This window comes from Leptonychotes weddellii, chromosome 6, assembly GCF_054177405.1.
Source record: "Leptonychotes weddellii isolate Sample4059 chromosome 6, ASM5417740v2, whole genome shotgun sequence".
Taxonomy (NCBI): domain Eukaryota; kingdom Metazoa; phylum Chordata; class Mammalia; order Carnivora; family Phocidae; genus Leptonychotes; species Leptonychotes weddellii.
Window position 1 is genome coordinate 109898432 of NC_138374.1, and position 18107 is coordinate 109916538.

Genomic DNA, 18107 nt, shown 5'->3' on the forward strand with positions numbered 1-18107 from the left:
ACCCTCTAGTTCCATCCACGTCGTTGCAAATGGCAAGATCTCATTCCTTTTGATGGCTGCATAATATTCCATTGTATATATATACCACATCTTCTTTATCCAGTCATCTGTCGATGGACATCTCCTTTTGTCTTTTTATAAGCCTAAGAAAACCATTCCCAAAAGCTTCCCTGCAGAAATTCCCCCATGTCTCATTGGCCAGGAATTTGCATAAATCAATCAATAAATGCAGGAAGAATGGGATTTCCAAGATTGATTTAGACTACTCAGAATTTTTCTCAGGGGCCCATGGGGGAGGAAAGGACAGTGAAACAAATTTGGGAAATAGGGAATGAATAACTATTGTGGAGACAAAATAGGATGCCTACAACATAGATAATTTAGAGGAGATTGAGTAGATTAGTCTGACTAGTACAGAGTGACCTAGAGTGTAACAGGACATAAGACTAGAAAGGTATTTCAGGGGTCAAATTATGGGAGTACCATAAATGCCTAGCTAATGAGTCCATATTATATCCTACATGTAAAGTTGTGACAATAGGGCTTTTTGAACCAGAAAATGACTATAAAAATGGTGTGTTAAGTACTGTTATTTTGACAACAGTGTTCAGAAATAATTAGGGAAGGTGGAGACTAGAGGCAGTAGTTAAAATTCAGGAGTCTTTTGCAGTAACTTAGGCATACAGTGACAACAACCTAAACCAGGTAAAACTGCAATAAGAACTTAAAGGAAGGGAAACACATTATGAGAGAAGAATGAATAAAATTCGGTGACTGAATTGGATATAGGAAAAATAAGGGGGGGAAAGGCAAAGATTTAGTTTACTTAAAATATCTGATAGTGTGATAAAGACTTAGAGTCAGGTTATTGGGTTTCAGTTCCAGCTCTGCCATATCCTAGGTAGTTACTTTGGACAAATTACTTAGAAATTTTGATCATCAGTTCTACGATTTGTAAAAATGGAGATAATTATATATTTACTATCCTAAAATTTTGTGAGAATTAAATGAAATAGAGTTTTTGAATGTACACTGAAAATTATATAAGACTATAAGTGTTTGCTAGGGGATCTCTACCATATACAACATTTAGATTGGGTACTGCAACAGAAACTAGTAGATATGACTCTATTCTTTAAGATTATGGCTCCATGTGGAGAGAAGGGACACATAATTATTCATGTCCTAAGAAGATATGAAGAACAAAGGCCTATAGGGATAAATGAGAGATGGCAAATATAGAGTTAGATATGTTTCCTATCTCCTTTACATCTTGGTAAGGCAATATGGCTAGTGAATGAAGTCACTTCCAGGCTGAGATGTTCAAGTACATTTCAGTGAATTTAGCGGTAGTATATTAGAAAATAGTGCACCCAATGATGAAAGAAGACTTAATTCCTGGATCACTACTTGAAGGAGGGCTGACCAGGAGAGCTGACTGACCAGACACATCCTCAAAGGGTTTTACGTGAGTAAGAAATAAAATTTCATTGTATAAATTCACTTAGATCTTGGTATCTTTTTTTTTTTTTTAAGATTTTATTTATTTGACAGAGACACAGCAAGAGAGGGAACACAAGCAGGGGGAGTGGGAGAGGGAGAAGCAGGCTTCCCACGGAGCAGGGAGCCCAATGCAGGGCTCGATCCCAGGACCCTGGGATCATGACCTGAGCTGAAGGCAGACACTTGACGACTGAGCCACCCAGGCGCCCCGGTATCGTTTGTTATTGCAATCAGCCTCCTTTGACTAAAACATGGAGTTTAAGAGAGTGTTGCAGTTAACCACTGGTGTAATACAAATTACCTCAGTACTTAGTAGGCTGAAATCAACAGCCACTTAAGTTGGTCATGACTCTGTGGGCAGCAATTTGGGCAGGCCCAGTTGAGCAGTTCTCTTCTTCCTAGAAATCACTCAGGAGGCTGTATTTATAGGACAGATTTCCTGGGGCTGGGTGGTCTAAGATGGTCTTACTCACATGACTGGTGGTTGATGCTGGATGCCGGCAAGGGTGCTTCGATTTTTCTTCTCAAGACCTCTGCAAAAACCTAACATGGGCTTGATTGCATCATGATCTCATGCTTCCAAAGAGAAGAGGGGAAGCTCACTGCACAAATGCTATTCAAACAGCTGCTGTGTCATATTTGGTAAAGTCACACTGGCCAAAGCAAGTGGTATAAAAGTTCCAATTCAAGTGGGAAAGATAAACCCCACCACTTAGTGGGAGGAGAGGCAAAAATCACAACGTGAGGGAATATGAGTATATGGATGGGCGGATTTATTGAGGTCAATTTTACAAACAAGCCATCACAAAGATTGAGAGATCACATTATTTATATATGTGTGAAATTTTTGAAGGGAGAAATGGTATTTTAGGTGGACCCGCAAAAATATTTTATCAGATTTAAAACAACAATTCACTCTCTCACAGTTCAGAGGACTAGAAGTCCAAAATCCAGGGTGGCTGCACTCCCTCCAGGGGATCTAAGGGAGAATACATTCCTTGCCTCTTCCAGCTTCTCATGGCTGTCCCAGCATTCCAGGGCTTATGGCTGTATCACTCCATGTTCACATGGCCTTCTCCTCTGAATGTCTCTTATAAGGACACTTGTCATTGGATTTAGACTCTTCCCAACCCCCAACGCCCTGATAATCCAGGATGATCTCCTCATCTTAAAATCCTTAGCTTAATTACATCTGAAAACACCCTTCCCACCCCCCACCCCCAAAAAAGATAACATTTACAGATTCCAGAGATTAGAACATGGACATATATTTTGGAGGGCCACCATTAGCCCACCACAGGTCTAAATATCAATGAAAAGCAGAGGTTGTGAAATCAGATTTTTAAAAAAGACCCAACTATATGATGCCTATAAGAAAAACACTTTAAATAAAGACTCAAATAAGTTAAAGTAAAAGGATAGGAAAAGACACACCATACCAACACTTATCAAAATAAAGCTGGAGTGGGGTGCTGGGTGGCTCAGTCAGTTAAACATCTGCCTTTGACTCAGGTCATGATCTCAGGGTCCTGGGATCATGTCCCATGTCGGGCTCTCTGCTCAGTAGGGAGTCTGCTTCTCCCTCTGCCTGATGCTCTGCTTCCTTGTGATCTCTCTCTCTGTGTCAAATAAACAAGAAAATCTTTAAAAAAAAAAAAAAGAAGAAAGCTGGAGTGATTATATTAATATCAGACAAAACAGATTTCAGAACAAAGAAAACTATCAGAAATGAAGAGGGGCATTATATAATGACAATGGGCTCAGTTCATCAAGAGGACATAACAATCCTGTATGTTTACGCATCTAATGACTGAGCTTCAGACACATGAAGCAAAAGCTGAAAAAATTTCGGGAATTGGCAAATCCAAACTTATTGTCAGAGATTTCAATACTCTTAACAATTGATGGAAAAGGTGGAAAATTATCAAGCACATAGAAGACTTGAACTCACTAACAAACAGCTTGACCTAATTGATATTTACTGACCATTCCACCTAACAGCAGACTACACATGCTCTTCAGATGTATAGTCAAAGAAGGTTGGGAGGCAGGGATTACAAAAGGGCATAAGGAAACTTTGGGGTGATGAATATGTTCATTATCTTGATTGTCGTGATGATTTAAGAGACATATCAAATTGTGGCCTTTAAATATGCGCAGTTGACTGTATGCCAGTTATACCTTAATAATGCTGGTGTTTTTTCAAAGAGATAACCAGACTAACACATACCTAACTGATAGTGGTTATTTCCATGTGTTTTGGCTTTTGTAAATAACGCTGCAATGAAAATTGGAGTGCAGACATATCTTCGAGATAGTGATTTCATTTCCTTTGGTTATATACCAAGAAGTGGGATTGCTAGTTCCATTTTTAATTTCTTGAGGAAACTCAGTACTGTTTTCTATAATGGCTGTATAATTTATATTCCTGCTAACAGTGCACAAGGGTTCCATTTCCTCCACATCCCTGCCAACACTTGTTATTTTTTGTCTTTTTGATAATATCCATCCTAAAAGGTGTGAGGTCATATCTCACTGTGGTTTTGATTTGCATTTCTGTAACGATCAGTGATGTCAAGTACCTTTTCACATGTCTGTTGGCCATTTTTATGTCTTCTTTGTAAAAATGTCTATTTAATCCTTTGCCATTTCATAATTGAGTCTTTGGGTTTTCTGCTATTGAGTTGTATGAGTTTCTTACATATTTTGGATATTAATACCTTATCCAATATATGGTTTGCAGATATTTTCTCCCACTCCATAGGTTGCCTTTTCATATTGTTGATTGTTTCCTTTAGCTGTACAGAAGGTTTTTAGTTTAATATAGATTTTTCTTTTAATTAATTGAAAAATGTTTAATTATGCACACATCTAGCAAGTTCTTATCATTTACTAGTCAAAAGTAATAATTATTCAACCAAGTTAAGCCTCATGCCATAAAGGATTGATAGTAAAGTAGCAATGGAACTACTGAGCAGCTGGGAGCTAACATACAAGAAGACTGAAAACACAAAAGTGCTTTCCTAGTTCAATGATAACAGCAGAATGTGAGCCTGGCACCATGCCAGATGTTCTCTATACAACATCTCATTTAATGTTCACAGTAAGTCAGCTCTGAGATAATTTTTGCATTCTACAGAGGAGGAAACCCAGGGTTGGAGAATTCAAGTAATCTCAATGTCACAGAACTAGGAAGTAGATAGGTTAAGAATCAGTTCTAGGACCTCAAAGACAACATTATTTTCCACATACTACCACTTAAGGATTTATTCATTCACGGAATCATGGATCAGGTGCTGTTCTTAACAGCAGAATAAAATGGCAGGCAGAATATATATGTTCCTATCATCATGGAATTTAGACTGGCGGATGAATTACCCGATTGTGTTCCAAATGTACCACTAGTTCAAAAAATCACAGTATGGCCAGAGCACTGTTACTTTGCAGTGCTCAGTCAGCCGTGATACTTTGATTTTTCTGTTATTACTGGTCCCATGACATAGTACAAACAGGTTAGGCTCACAACAATGCCATCTGAAACGTTCCATCAAAAAATATCATCAGATAGAGCAATTGGTGTTGATGACATCCTTACAGATTATATGAATATGACAATTCACATAGCAATATTACAGTTTAACTGCACGTAAAAGATTCACATTCCCCCGGATTTCAAAGATGCATCAATTTTACACCTGTACAAAACCTAAAGGGGTTGTGCGTGCTGTGTTGATCACTGAGGCATATCACTCGTGCCCACCACTGAGAAGATATTAACATGTATCATACTGAGCAGACTAGTCATACATGTCAATGTCATGGATATTTGACCTGAAACTCAGTGTGCCTTTCATTCCAGTCATGGAACAGTGGACATGCTTTTCTCCCTCAGGCAGCAACAAGAGTGCAGAGAACAATACTCTGATTTGTATGTTGTATTTATGGCCTTAACCAAGATCTCTTTACAACTGTGTTGGTATGTGGGAAATCCTAGAAAACAGTGGTTGCCCATATCATTGTAAAAGCACAATACTAACCCATTTTCTTTAATAAGGTAAAAATGGAATTACATTCTTCCTGGGTTTTTTAAGTAATGTTTTTTGTGGGGATTACATTGTTACTATTGAATATACGTAGGAGTAGTTTCCATTTCTAATACTTGCATAACAAAAGGGCTAGAAGTAATTAGTCTGGGTATTTTATGTGACAGTGACTGTATGCATGTAGTTTCTAATTAGAGTGATTGTTCAGGGTTAACAAGGCTGTACCTCACTGTCAACATAAACTTACTTCATTTGAAATGCAGCCCATACACTGTACTTACCATTAATTCAATGACCATTTGGGGGGAACTTAATAAATAGATTGCCAAATAAAATCATAGTTACCTTGTTATCTTAGTATATTGTGTCTCAGAACAATATCCTGAGAACAACTGATGTGTTGATAAAACCAAATACTGATCCTTAACTATGAAATATTAGGGGAGAAAGCATTTGTATTATTCCTTTACTATGCAACTCAGATGTGGGGTTTTGTTCTCATTATTCATTCATCTACTCATTTCAACAAACATTTTTTTTAGGCTTTCTTATGTACTTGCGCTACTAGATAATTACAAAGATAATTAAGACAGTCTTTACCCTTAAAGATCTTACAATCTGGCAATTTCAAAAAAAGCCCTCATAACCATAAAACTATACAATAAGAAAGTACAGTGTAAAGGCATGTTTTGGATACACTGGGAGCACTAAGGTTGTGCACCCAGCCCAGCCTACAGAGGAGCTGGGGAAACACTAAGCAAAGTGAACAGTCAGGGAAAGTTTACTAGAGGGGGCAACATAAGGGCTGAGGATTTAAGGACAAGTGTAACTTCACCACTCCAAAAAGATAAGGGATATTTTCATCAGAATAAATAGCACATACAACATATGAAACAGTAAGTCTCCAGCATTCAGCAGACGGTCCTGATACAGAATAAGTCCTCATTATTTATTACCTACATCAATGAACCATTCTGTTCTAGTTGTAGTCATGGGGAAAGAAATGATAATGAACTGAATTAGAACAATGATGGAGGCAGAGGAGTACTGTTTTAGACATAGATAAGCAAAACGAAACTGGTAGGACTTAGTGATTGGAGGGGAAGAAGTGGAAAGAGTTCAGGATCATTCTAAGATCTCTGAATTAGATGAATTGTTGGATGGCTGTACCTTTAAAATAGAAATAAAGAGGGACGATTTCAAAGGGAATGATGACTAAGTGCCTTTTGGATATAATGAGTTTGGGATATTTTTTAAGTGTATATGTCCAGCAGGTGGATGGATAGATAGGTATGTTGCTCTCATTACACACTGACTCTGAAGCAGAGACCATTAAGCACAGATAAACTCAGGGAAGTATTTTACAGAGAGGACTGAGGACTACTGAAGAAGGGGAGATGATCGACTGCTGTAAAAGCAGCATGCAATTTTAGTCGGGTAAGTACTGTCTAAGTGCACTGGATTTCACCATCAACTCATCCCTGATGCTTTAAGCTGGCAGTCGGGTAGAACACAGAACTACTATTCATTGAAGAATGACAGAGACAATGGAAGAAGAGGTAAATGGCTAAATGGCTTCATACTGTGTAGCCCTTCTATAGCTCATCCAAGAAAACAAAAACAAACTAGGAACGTAAGAGCCAAGTGCAGTAGTGCTCTGCGCATGTGGCATTGGTGGAGGGGCATCCATTGTGAAGTCAGCAGAGATTCGCTGGGCTTGCAAATAAAAATGGTTATAATTCCCCAAAGAATTTTCTAGGACCAGCTCTGTGAAACAGAAGTGTGCTATTGGATGTCCGATTAAATGAAACAAAGATTCCCTATAGGCAACCTTAAGGGCATGTAACATTTGCTCTCAATCATGAGAATTGATAGTGAAAATGTATTCTACATGGAGCATGACATGTCACAACATACCATTTGGCGATTTGAAAAACATCAAATACGTAAATCGGTGGCCAAAAAGAACTGTGCAAAACAGGCAGAATATGGACAAGAAATCTGTGGGTAGCTCTGTGACTGCAGCACTAATTTGTCCACTAACAGGGCAAAACATTCGTAATTTATTAAAAGATAACACTTAAAATCATTTAGAGGCAGCATTTCAGGGGCTTTAGATCAGATAATTTGATGATGTATGCATCTGTCCTGTTTGTCAGTAAAATGACCCCACGTTCTTTAAGAAATACAATTTAATAAGATTTCAGAGTTAGTGTCTTCATCAACTAGTTTTTTGAAGTATTTATTTGCAACAAATCATATAAATATTTTCAAATCTGCATATGTATAGAATGTTAATTTTAAAATTTCATATGGAATTTTTGCCCAGTAGTTAGGAATATGGTTTTTTTTTTTAGTATTTGTTTATTTACTTATTTACTTGAGAGAGAGAGGGCACGCATGAGCGAGGGGAGGGGCAGAGAGAGAGGGAGAGAAGCAGACTCCCTGCTGAGCATGGAGCTCCACCTGGGGCTCCATCTCATGACCCTGAGATCATGACCTGAGCGGAAATCAAGAGTAACACGCTTAACGAACTGCACCACCCAGTCACCCCTCGGTAGTTAGGAATATGTATTTGGGAATGAAGAACCACTGATTCATTTATCCATTCGAAAATTCATTATTTATTATTCACTAAGTGTCAAGGTACTGTAAGAGGGGCTGTATAGATAATAAAATGACATGCTATCTACTGTCTTGTTTATGATCTGATGGGAAAACAGTGCAAAAAAAATTCATAGGGAAAGCTAAAATGTAGCTAACAATTGTGGGAGATCAAAAGGACATCAAGAGGGGAACCAGAGGAACAATGAAAACATGTTTTAAATGACACACAAATACGAAATACTAAAAGAATTGTGTGGGCTGGTAGAATTTATTTTGCCTTTGCAAGTCACACTGTTGTGGACATTTGTTAATTGTGCCCCCAGCATCAATACAGGCCATTCTCAGCCATGGATTTGGGTGGGGCTGCACATAGGCAGTTCCAGGGATAGGCCCTGTTTGGCTTATGGATAACGTATGTACTCATAAAGATTGGTTCAGGAATGGATACGTGGTGAAGAGATGGCTGTTAGGACTTTGGGGGACAGAAAGGCTGCTTCTTGTCTAGGAGCTTCATTACAAGACTCTCTTTTTAAGTGGACAAGGGTGAGAAAGGATGAAGCCCTAGGAGCTGTTTGCAGCCATCTTTCATCAATGAGAAAAGAGCCTGCCTCAAAAGGGAATTAGCACTGAAGAGGCATAGTTGAAAAATGGAAAGACAGAGCCCTGGTAATATTGTTGAGCCCTGAATGAAGTCGTGCTTCATGGTTATGTGAGCAAATTCCTTTTATTGTCACCAGATTAAGTTGTATGATCTGTATCTTGCAACCTAGAGAAGCCTAACATAACTAAGAAATATAGATGAAACTTAGGGGAATGCATTTCTTTGAACTCCTCTTCTCCTCCTCCCCAAAATAACCAGCATGTCCAGTATCAACATAAACATCTCAAATGATGGGAAGAACTATAAAATATATCCAATCTCATGTTACATGCAGAGATGTGACACAAAATAACTCTTTGTAAAAGCAAATCTGGATGTAAATGCCTTGCAAATAAAGTGAGGACTTACTTTACCATTCTAAGGTAGAACATTGTGCCCCCACTTTCATATAATTTTGTCTACTGTGAGCGCAGAGAACCTGAGAAGAAATGAATACATGCTAGATTAAGGTAAGGGTCAAGCCCTGAGGAGGATTTTTAAAAAAAAAATTTTTTTATTATTATGTTATATTAATCACCATACATCACATCATTAGTTTTTGATGTAGTGTTCCATGATTCATTGTTTGCACATAACACCCAGTGCTCCATGCAGAATGTGCCCGCTTTAATACCCATCACCAGGCTAACCCATCCTCCCACCCCCCTCCCCTCTAGAACCCTCAGTTTGTTTTTCAGAGTCCATCATCTCTTATGGTTCATCTCCCCATGAGGAGGCTTTTTAAAACAAGAGACACAATGAATGAAACTTAACTTGATGTGAAATGACACTGACTCTAAAGTATGAAGATCAAATGAAAATTGAAGGAGGCAGATAATCTATTCAGTGTCTAAATGATACTCAATTATCAAATGTTTGGAAATTATTTGTAATAATACATTTTATTAAGCTCTTAGATTTGTCATTATATTTAAAAAATAAATGTCTATAAGAATGCACATACAGTGGGGCACCTGGGTGGCTCAGTTGGTTGAGCATCTGCCTTTGGCTCAGTTCAGGATCCCAGGGTCCTGGGATTGAGCCCTGCATGGGGCTCCCTGCTCCTCGGGGAGCCTGCTTCTCCCTCTCCCTCTGCCTGCCGCTCCCCCTGTTTGTGCTGTCAAATAAATAAATAAAATCTTAAAAAAAAATGCACATACAGGTAACTTACATGTGAACAGTACAAAACATCTTTCTCAGCCTAAGTGCCCAAAGGCCTTAACTGAAGATTTTTTTTTAAAGATTTATTTATTTTCTTATTTGAGAGAGAGATAAAGAGCATGAGCAGGAGGGGCAGAGGGAGAGAATCTCCAGCAGACTCTATGCTCAGCGCGGGGGAGTGGGACGCGGAGCCCCATCTCACAACCCTGGGCTCATGACCTGAGCTGAAACCAAGAGTCAACCAAGAGTCGTCGCTTAACTGACTGAGCCATCCAGGTGCCCCTGAAAAGGAGGATTTTTAAACCTGGGAATGGAGGCAATATAGAAAGCTTCTGGTTAATTCAGTGATCTATTTTACCAAGTGCTTTGAAAACCATTTCTAGGGGCGACTGGGTGGCTCAGCCGTTAAGCGTCTACCTTTGGCTCAGGTCATGATCCCAGGGTCCTGGGGCTCCCTGCTGGGTGAGAAGCCTTCTCCCTCTCCCACTCCCACTCCCCTTGCTTGTGTTCCCTCTCTCGCTGTGTCTCTCTCTCAAATAAATAAAAATCTTTTAAAAAAACAATTTCTAGATCTTTTTTAAAAGTATTGTTTTTAAGTTTTGAAATAATTATAGATTCACAAAAAGTTGCAAAAATAGATATAAAGAGGTTCCCTTTACCCAGTTTTCCCCAATGGTTACATCTTACATACTTACAATACCAAAACCAGGAACTTGACATGGGAACAAGGTGTATATAGTCCTACATCTTATCACATGTGTAGACTTGTGTGACCATCATTATCAGAATACAGAACTATTTTATTAACACAAAGATTTCCCTTGCTCTGCTGTGTACATTCACACCCACCCCCTTATCCACCAATACAAAAGTTTTGTAACTCTGTTGTAAGATGAGTATTTATTTTCTATTTGTACCTGGTTAATCTCTTTCATAATGCTGTCCCCACCCTTTGAATTAATGTCATGATTAATAGGTCCTCATCCTCAATTTTAAAAACAATGCAATCAATCTGATCTTCCAGACTAATTTCCCTTATTCCAGAATTTGGTTTGGGAAAAAGCACACAAATACACCTGATTTGTGGTGGATTCCCTTCTCCAGTTTGGTCCCACCTTTTCATAGCTTTTCCTAAAGTCCCTCTTTAGTTTTCCTTGTTTTAAACTCTTTTCTCACATCACTGAGAAATCTCAAGATCCTGATAACTAATTTCTTATTCCAACAGAAAGGAAATAGATTTCCAAAATAGGATTCCAATTTATTAATTCGCTATGAGGTTTATAATGGACCAGTAGGGTCAGTTCAATCACCACCTACTAAGAAAATTCCAAATACAATTGCAGGGTTGCTTGGTAAATGCAGATACAAAAAAAAGGGGTGGTGGTGATGGCCCTATGGTAGCTTAATCAAACTTTGGCGTAACTCAGGAAATCTCCTCTTGCCCTCAGGGATCAATTCCGGCCCTCAGTTCTTCAAAACTGAAGAACACTGACAAAACGACTACTCTTCAAACCTCTTTTTCAGAAACCCAGGCTGAGGAGAGAGGGGGTGGGAGTGGTGTTCATTTAATTCTAACACCTGAAATTGCCTCCTGGGCTTGTGCTAATTTTCTCAAATTCAATTTCGTGGGAGTCCAGAATAACTTTTACCTTTCAGACAGGAGATATAATCTTAGTTTGGATTTTGCAAATATTTAGCAACATGAAAATACTGCCTTTTCTTATTCAGTGTGCGATTTCACTTTTGGTCCTCATTTTAGGCTAGGCCAACTTTATTCCTAGTACACGTTTTCTGTGAATACCCAGCCTTTTCCGAACAGACCCACTCTGGTTATAAACAAACCTCGGGTATTTTGATCACTTTCTAGCATCTTAACAGGTGTGGCGATTATGCTGAATGGTCCCAAGTCAGGTGTGACATGAGAAAAAAAATGTCCACTTCTCACCACCGAAAACAAAATGGAATACTTAAAATTTAGGCACAAAGATTAGAAATGGCCCACTCTTCCGCGTCCCCGCATCTTGCTGGAGCTTCATCAGCCGCCTAAAAAGTCCACTTTTTTTACGCAGTCCGGGTCGAAGGCCCGAGGTCCCAGGCCGGCCTCCCAGCGCGCAGCCCGGGACCCGCGCCCCGGCGCCCAGGCCCGCGTGGCCGCCCCGCCTGGGCCCTGCGTTGGGCGCTCCGCCTCTCCGGGTCCGCGGCGGCCATGGCGGCCACGCAGATCCCAGCGCTGGCGCTCGCCGTGCTCGGAAGGCTACCTCAAGCCACCCGGCCACTAAAACTTCTCTGGGTCGTAGGAGGGTTCCGACAGCACCTCAGCTTAACCCTCTCCTCCGCTGCTCAGGAAGACCGCAGAGGCTCTGGGCCCCGCTCGCAAGGCGGACTAGAGGGAACGGGGAGACGCCCGGGGAGCGAAGAGTTAACAACGGCCGAGCGGCAGATCGTGGACCTGCACACGGCAGCGTGCGCGGTGAGGCCCCTCCTGCCCGCCCGGCCCCGCCTCGCCCCGCCTCGCCCGGCCCCGCCCCACCCCACCCAACCCAACCGGGGCCCGGCCCCGGGATCCGTGCGCCTGCGCGCCCCCGGCGGACGGAGAGTGCGCTGGAAGCCCGCGCAGTCCTTCCTCTGGCTTCGGACAAGCACGCGCGCTTACCGCTCCGACCCGTTCGCTTGAAAACTGGCCAGTTCCCTATTATGGGCAAAGGGTTAACGTATATTGGTATTAAGTGTGGGTCCCTTCTGATCAGCGTCCGAGCTAAACTGTGGTCGCAGTTTGGGACCCATCATGACTGTGTGTGTGTGTGTGTGTGTTCGTGTGTTGGGGGGCGGGGGTTGTTTGCATTGATGGAGGAGGTAGAGAGGAGCTGAGAAGTCACAGGAAAGGTAGGCTCTGTGTTTATCTGTATTATCAGTTAAACACTTTGCCATCCAATGATACAAATAATGCAAAAATTTTTTTAAAAGATTAATTTTTGCTACTATCCTTTCGTCTTTTCTTTACACCCTAACACAGCACCATTGTAAAGGAAACTAATATCAGGCGTTTACATTCTTCCCAGACAATCTTGAGCTATGTTTTCTTCTGTTTGGAGGATTTGACAATCACTTATTAGTACCAGTATCACAACTTATCATGTCCGCTCACAGTTTCTAACACCTCAGACTCCATAAGTTTAAAGGGAGCAGGTTTATATTTTTATTATCTTGAGAGAGCAAAGGAGTTCTAGCGTGAAGATACAAAAACAATGTAAAAGTAACCTATTTAATACACTGTGTGTGACCAGTACTTGATGTCTGGTGTAGAGTTACCTGGTGTTGCTTGAACCAAGGGACTAGAGAAGAAAACCTTGAAGATTTTCTAAAATTGACTTTTCCCCCCCCACTGCCAGTTAGTAAGGCCCTGGGAATCCACTGTTTGGCTCATTCAAGTGTTGAAACTTCTGCATAAAGTTTCATCAGGAAATGACTGGCAGCTTTTGATTGATCTTGTTTATATTCCATTAAAAATAACATGTGTACTTTGTTGCCATACATCACCATATAAATATGGTAAATATAAGCAAAAGTTTCATTCTTTTTAGAGTAAAGAGCAGTGGCTTGTAAAGACAGGTCAGCCTGGGAAAGGAGCAGGACTTTTTCTCACTTAGGAAATCATCCATGTTTCATCATTGAGTGTCAGTATCACAGGTGAAATGGCTGTCCAGGAGACCAAAAGTAAATCCAAAAACAAGTTTGTTGTTTTTCTTTTCAACAAATCAGAACTCCCCTCTCAATGGTCCTTTTCCCCTCCAGGCAGATGGGTCTCTTACCTTTCTCCCTGTGCTGATCTGCATGACCGAACATCTTATTTTCCAGCCACTGGCCGCACTCCTGTCACATCTATGTCCATTGCCACTGTCACCTGAGGCTCCTTTACTGAGGACAGATTAAGTTTGTGTGGGCAGCCAACAAGCTCAAAGTTTCAAAATCAACACAGAAAGCAGGAGAGCAGGCGCAAATGCAGGAGCAATCTGTTTGTTAGGCTTATTTGCTAGATAATTGCCCTCAGAAGACCCCCAGAAACTATGAAAAGTGAAAAGTGAAAAGAAGACTGCTAACAGAGCTCCCAGTGTTTTTTTGTTTTTCTTCCAAGTCTTCAAACACGGGTTTCATAGAGAAGTGAGGTCTTGACAATTGGTCATTCTAAAGTAGTGTTTAGTGCTTCTGGTTTCATGTAATCTGCTTCTGTAGTCCCAAAAGATTTGAGAAGCCCTATAGACTGGCCTTAAGACTTGCTTGCTGGATTTCTGCTGCTGGGGTCTGGCTTGGCTGGAATACCTTAGAGTAGACCTAGACTTGCACTCTATGTGTCTTTTTGCTTCATGCTTTATTCATGGCTAAATTCTCAACCAGATTAAAATATTTAGCCATTAAGGAAGACACTCTGAAGAAGTAACTTGTGGCACATACAAAAATATGTTAGAAGACCTGTACATGTCACACGTATTTTAATGTAGAAGTTCTATACAAGAGTGATGCAGAGTTACTTCATGGTAAAAGGGTTATATAAAAAGCCCAAGAAAAAGTTCCTCTACAAAATCTCAAGGATAAATAATATCACCCACATGGCCCAAATCCATAGAATAGGCTGCATTATTCCCTCTGCCTTCACACAGTGTACTTGGGATACTTTTTAAAAACCATGTTTGGGGGCGCCTGGGTGGCTCAGTCATTAAGCGTCTGCCTTCGGCTCAGGTCATGATCCCAGGGTCCTGGGATTGAGCCCCACATTGGGCTCCCTGCTCCGCGGGAAGCCTGCTTCTCCCTCTCCCACTCCCCATGCTTGTGTTCCCTCTCTCGCTGTGTCTCTCTCTGTCAAATAAATAAATAAAATCTTTAAAAAAAATAAATAAAAATAAAAACCATGTTTGAATGTCAGTAGAGTATGCTTCCTTGACATCTGAAGTGGTGTAGGAAGGTTTCTTTTGATCAAACTTGTGAAAGCAGTGAGTGTTAATATGTTAAAACAATACTTTTTTCACTTAAAAACAGAACTAACAACCCTCCCCAAAAAAGAAAATAGTGTAAAATGTGCAATGGAGTAACACATCATGAAGGTAAGGAAGAGTGTTCAATAATAGCAAGGTAATACTTTTCTGTAAGGACTGTTGGTTTTGATTAGCACCTTTTCTGTAAGTTTAAATCATTATCCACATATTTTAAGTACTGAAATTGCAACTGCAACTTCTGAGTGAAAGTTCATTTTCAGCCTCTTAAGCTCTTAAAGTCATCTAAATCACCTGTTATTAAACTTGTTCCCTAGAAACCGAATGAAAAATACCTGAGCCGTGGCTACATAGTTATTGGGTATAGAGGAGTTCTTGTTTTTCCATCAACTTCTCATTTTTCTCAAACTGTATATTTTCTCCTTATGTCACATAAAGTTGGATTGTATATAATGTTGGAATGCATTCAGTGTTCAGGTGCAAGTGCCACCAAAATTGCTGGGAAGAAGTTTCATGTTGTTCAAAGAAAAATTTTGCAGTGTTTTAGGAGTAGAAATTATGGTGAGGAGCTATGGTGAATATTGAGATTAATGAATTGTTTTATTTCATTATTCTTCAGGCTGGCCAGTTACACTACATGGATCCAGCTACTGGCTACACCGTGCTCACACAGCTCGCCCACTTGCAGAGAGGTAACTGCTGCGGTTCTGCCTGCAGACACGTGAGTAGCAAATTCTCGCATTACCGCAGCAGTTTTCGGTGCTTCCGTAACTTCGTAAATACCTGTTATTTGAAAAACAAGTCAAATAAAAAAGCTAAATAGACCTGGAGTGCACTTTTCACAAGCCACTTTAGCCAAGGACAATGAAGTCCTTAGGACCAACATAGGACCTTTAAAGTTAATGGCATTTGGTAACATTTCGCTGTGAACATCAGTCCCTTGAAATGCTGTGATTTGGAATTCATGGGAGTTCTTTATTACAAGGAGACTTTTCACGAGGTTTCAAATAAGTCACGTTCACTAGGCAAGTACAAAGGGGGCAGGAAAAGAAACCCAGCGTATTGCAAACTAGTTTGCAAACAGCGTTTTTGTCTTCATCATTAGCCGAACAAATAGAAATTTGACCAGCATTGTGATGTGGGTTTCCTTTAAATGATAATGATTTCCCCCCCCCTTTGTCCCCTCCTTCTGTCTTCCCTCCCTTCCTTTCTTTTCTTCTTCCCTCCCTTCTCTCTCTCCTCTCATTCTTTCCATGGCTGTTTTGTACTCTATCTTAAAAATAACCATGAAGCTACCTACCCCAAACTTAGTGCTGTACACTTCCTAAAATGTGTATTTCAGTGAACATATCTCTGTGCTCACTGATTAAGATGAACTAACTAAATCCTTTCCTATGCTGAGCAAGAAAATTAAATGGGACTGGGTTTGTCACTATAACTTTTTAAAAGCATACTAGTAAGGTAAATTGTTACATGTTAAGATTATAAACAGGTAACAACCTCTATTTACAGACCACTTTGACTTTATGTTTGGGAGCAAGAAGGTATTATTTCCTTTAACTGACCCACTTTACAATTAAGGACTAAACACTAAATGCATGTATTGGCTGGAGCCAGTATTGAAAAATTAAGCCTTCACTTTTATGTATGTTCCTACCTGTGCCGTTAGCTGTTTCTAATCAAATGCATTAAGAGCTTTGCATGAATTGAGGACTTGAGAATTTTCTAAGAGTGAGTTTTTGACAGTAGAATTCTTAAAGTTAGAAGGATGCATTTAGGAAGTGATTCTTGGACCCTAATTAGGACCATTTGCCAGAGGTTGCCATTATTCTCCTCTTAGTCTGCAGGACCCAGTAGATCAAATGATCTATATAACATGATTAGAAGTCTCCTTTTCCACCATGAGAAGTATTGTACTTTTTCAAGATGCCTGTGAAATAATTCAATAATAGTTTTGTTTTATTTCTTCTGCAGTGTCCATATGGCCAAGTCAATGTTAAAGATCCATCTCAAAGGAAGAAATTCAATTCATATTTTTATGTTTGACAACAGTTTCCTCTCTGTTCTCCATCTAATTGAGCCTGTATTAAAAAAAATACCCTAATCCAGAATTGCTCTCTGTGCTGTTAGTCCTTGAGCACTAGTTTAATCATAAGTACATATATTAAAAGAACATCAATAAAATGAAAAAGCTAGCAAATGTTTGTGTGTTTCTGAAGTGGCACATTGATAGTTATTTTCCTTTCTTTTTGCTTCATTATCAGACACATATGTTGAAGAAAGAAAATAATGACTGTGCCATGAAATAAATAGTAGCAATCGGGTCACATTAGTCACTCTTGATTTTTCTTATAGCCTCTGTTCTCCTACTGTTTTCTCCTCCGTGTTAGCAACCCAAGGGAGGTTGCTGGCAAATAGAAGAGTTTGAATACATTCTTCATTTTATTTATATCTTGAGCTATAAAAAGATTGATATAATGCTATATTGTGCAGCATATGAGTGCCCAAGAAGTGCCATTCTGCATCAAGAAATGCTCTCATCTTCCATCTGTTCTTTCAATAAAAACTCTAAATCATTCTGACTTGGAGGTCAGGCCGCTTAAGATGCCTCTGATTAGACCATTCTCACTTCTCTCCCCCGCAGCTTCCTTCTCCATGTCTTACGGCGCTTCCCAAGCAAATCTGTCTTAGGACATTTTATTATCTTTATACCCATTCCATTCACTGCAGTGACACCTTTGGGCATCAGTATCCAACCCAGGTTAGGAGCTCAAGGGACTATTGTTCCTACACTTTCTTCCCTGCTTTCCTCTGAGGACAATGGCCCCAGAAAGCCTTTTCCTTGCCAGTGGAGGCTGTTGAGTAAAATGAGGCTGCTGACCATCAGCCTCTTCTCCCAGCAGAATCTGAAAGGTTCCCAAACATCTCAGGGGGCTTCCTTAGTCTCTGTCTGTGGCCTGAAATAAGAGTTTTAGAGATCTGAAGCAACCAAAAGATCCTGGTGCCTTCTCACACATTCGATTTAAAGTAAAAGCCATTCCAAACTGTTGAATAAGTGAAAAAGAAGCCCAGTAGAGTTCTGATTTCCCCCTTGATTGTGATTTATGTTGTTATTTTTATGTCAAGTACTAAATTTTTTGTTTCCCCAAATTTTTGGCATTTTAGTGC

At 40.0% G+C, this 18107-nt stretch overlaps 2 protein-coding genes across 2 annotated transcripts in view; one reads left to right on the plus strand and one right to left on the minus strand.

Moving 5' to 3' along the window:
• Positions 1 to 18107, minus strand: part of LOC145722335 (DENN domain-containing protein 1B-like) — a 390017-nt gene that overhangs the window by 332678 nt on the left and 39232 nt on the right. The window lies entirely within an intron of this gene.
• On the plus strand, positions 12145 to 17139 carry C6H1orf53 (chromosome 6 C1orf53 homolog). The gene is made up of 3 exons (XM_006734066.3): positions 12145 to 12424; positions 15559 to 15660; positions 16914 to 17139. Exons 1-3 carry the CDS (start codon positions 12161 to 12163, stop codon positions 16983 to 16985), a joined length of 438 nt encoding a protein of 145 aa, XP_006734129.1. The 5' UTR covers positions 12145 to 12160; the 3' UTR covers positions 16986 to 17139.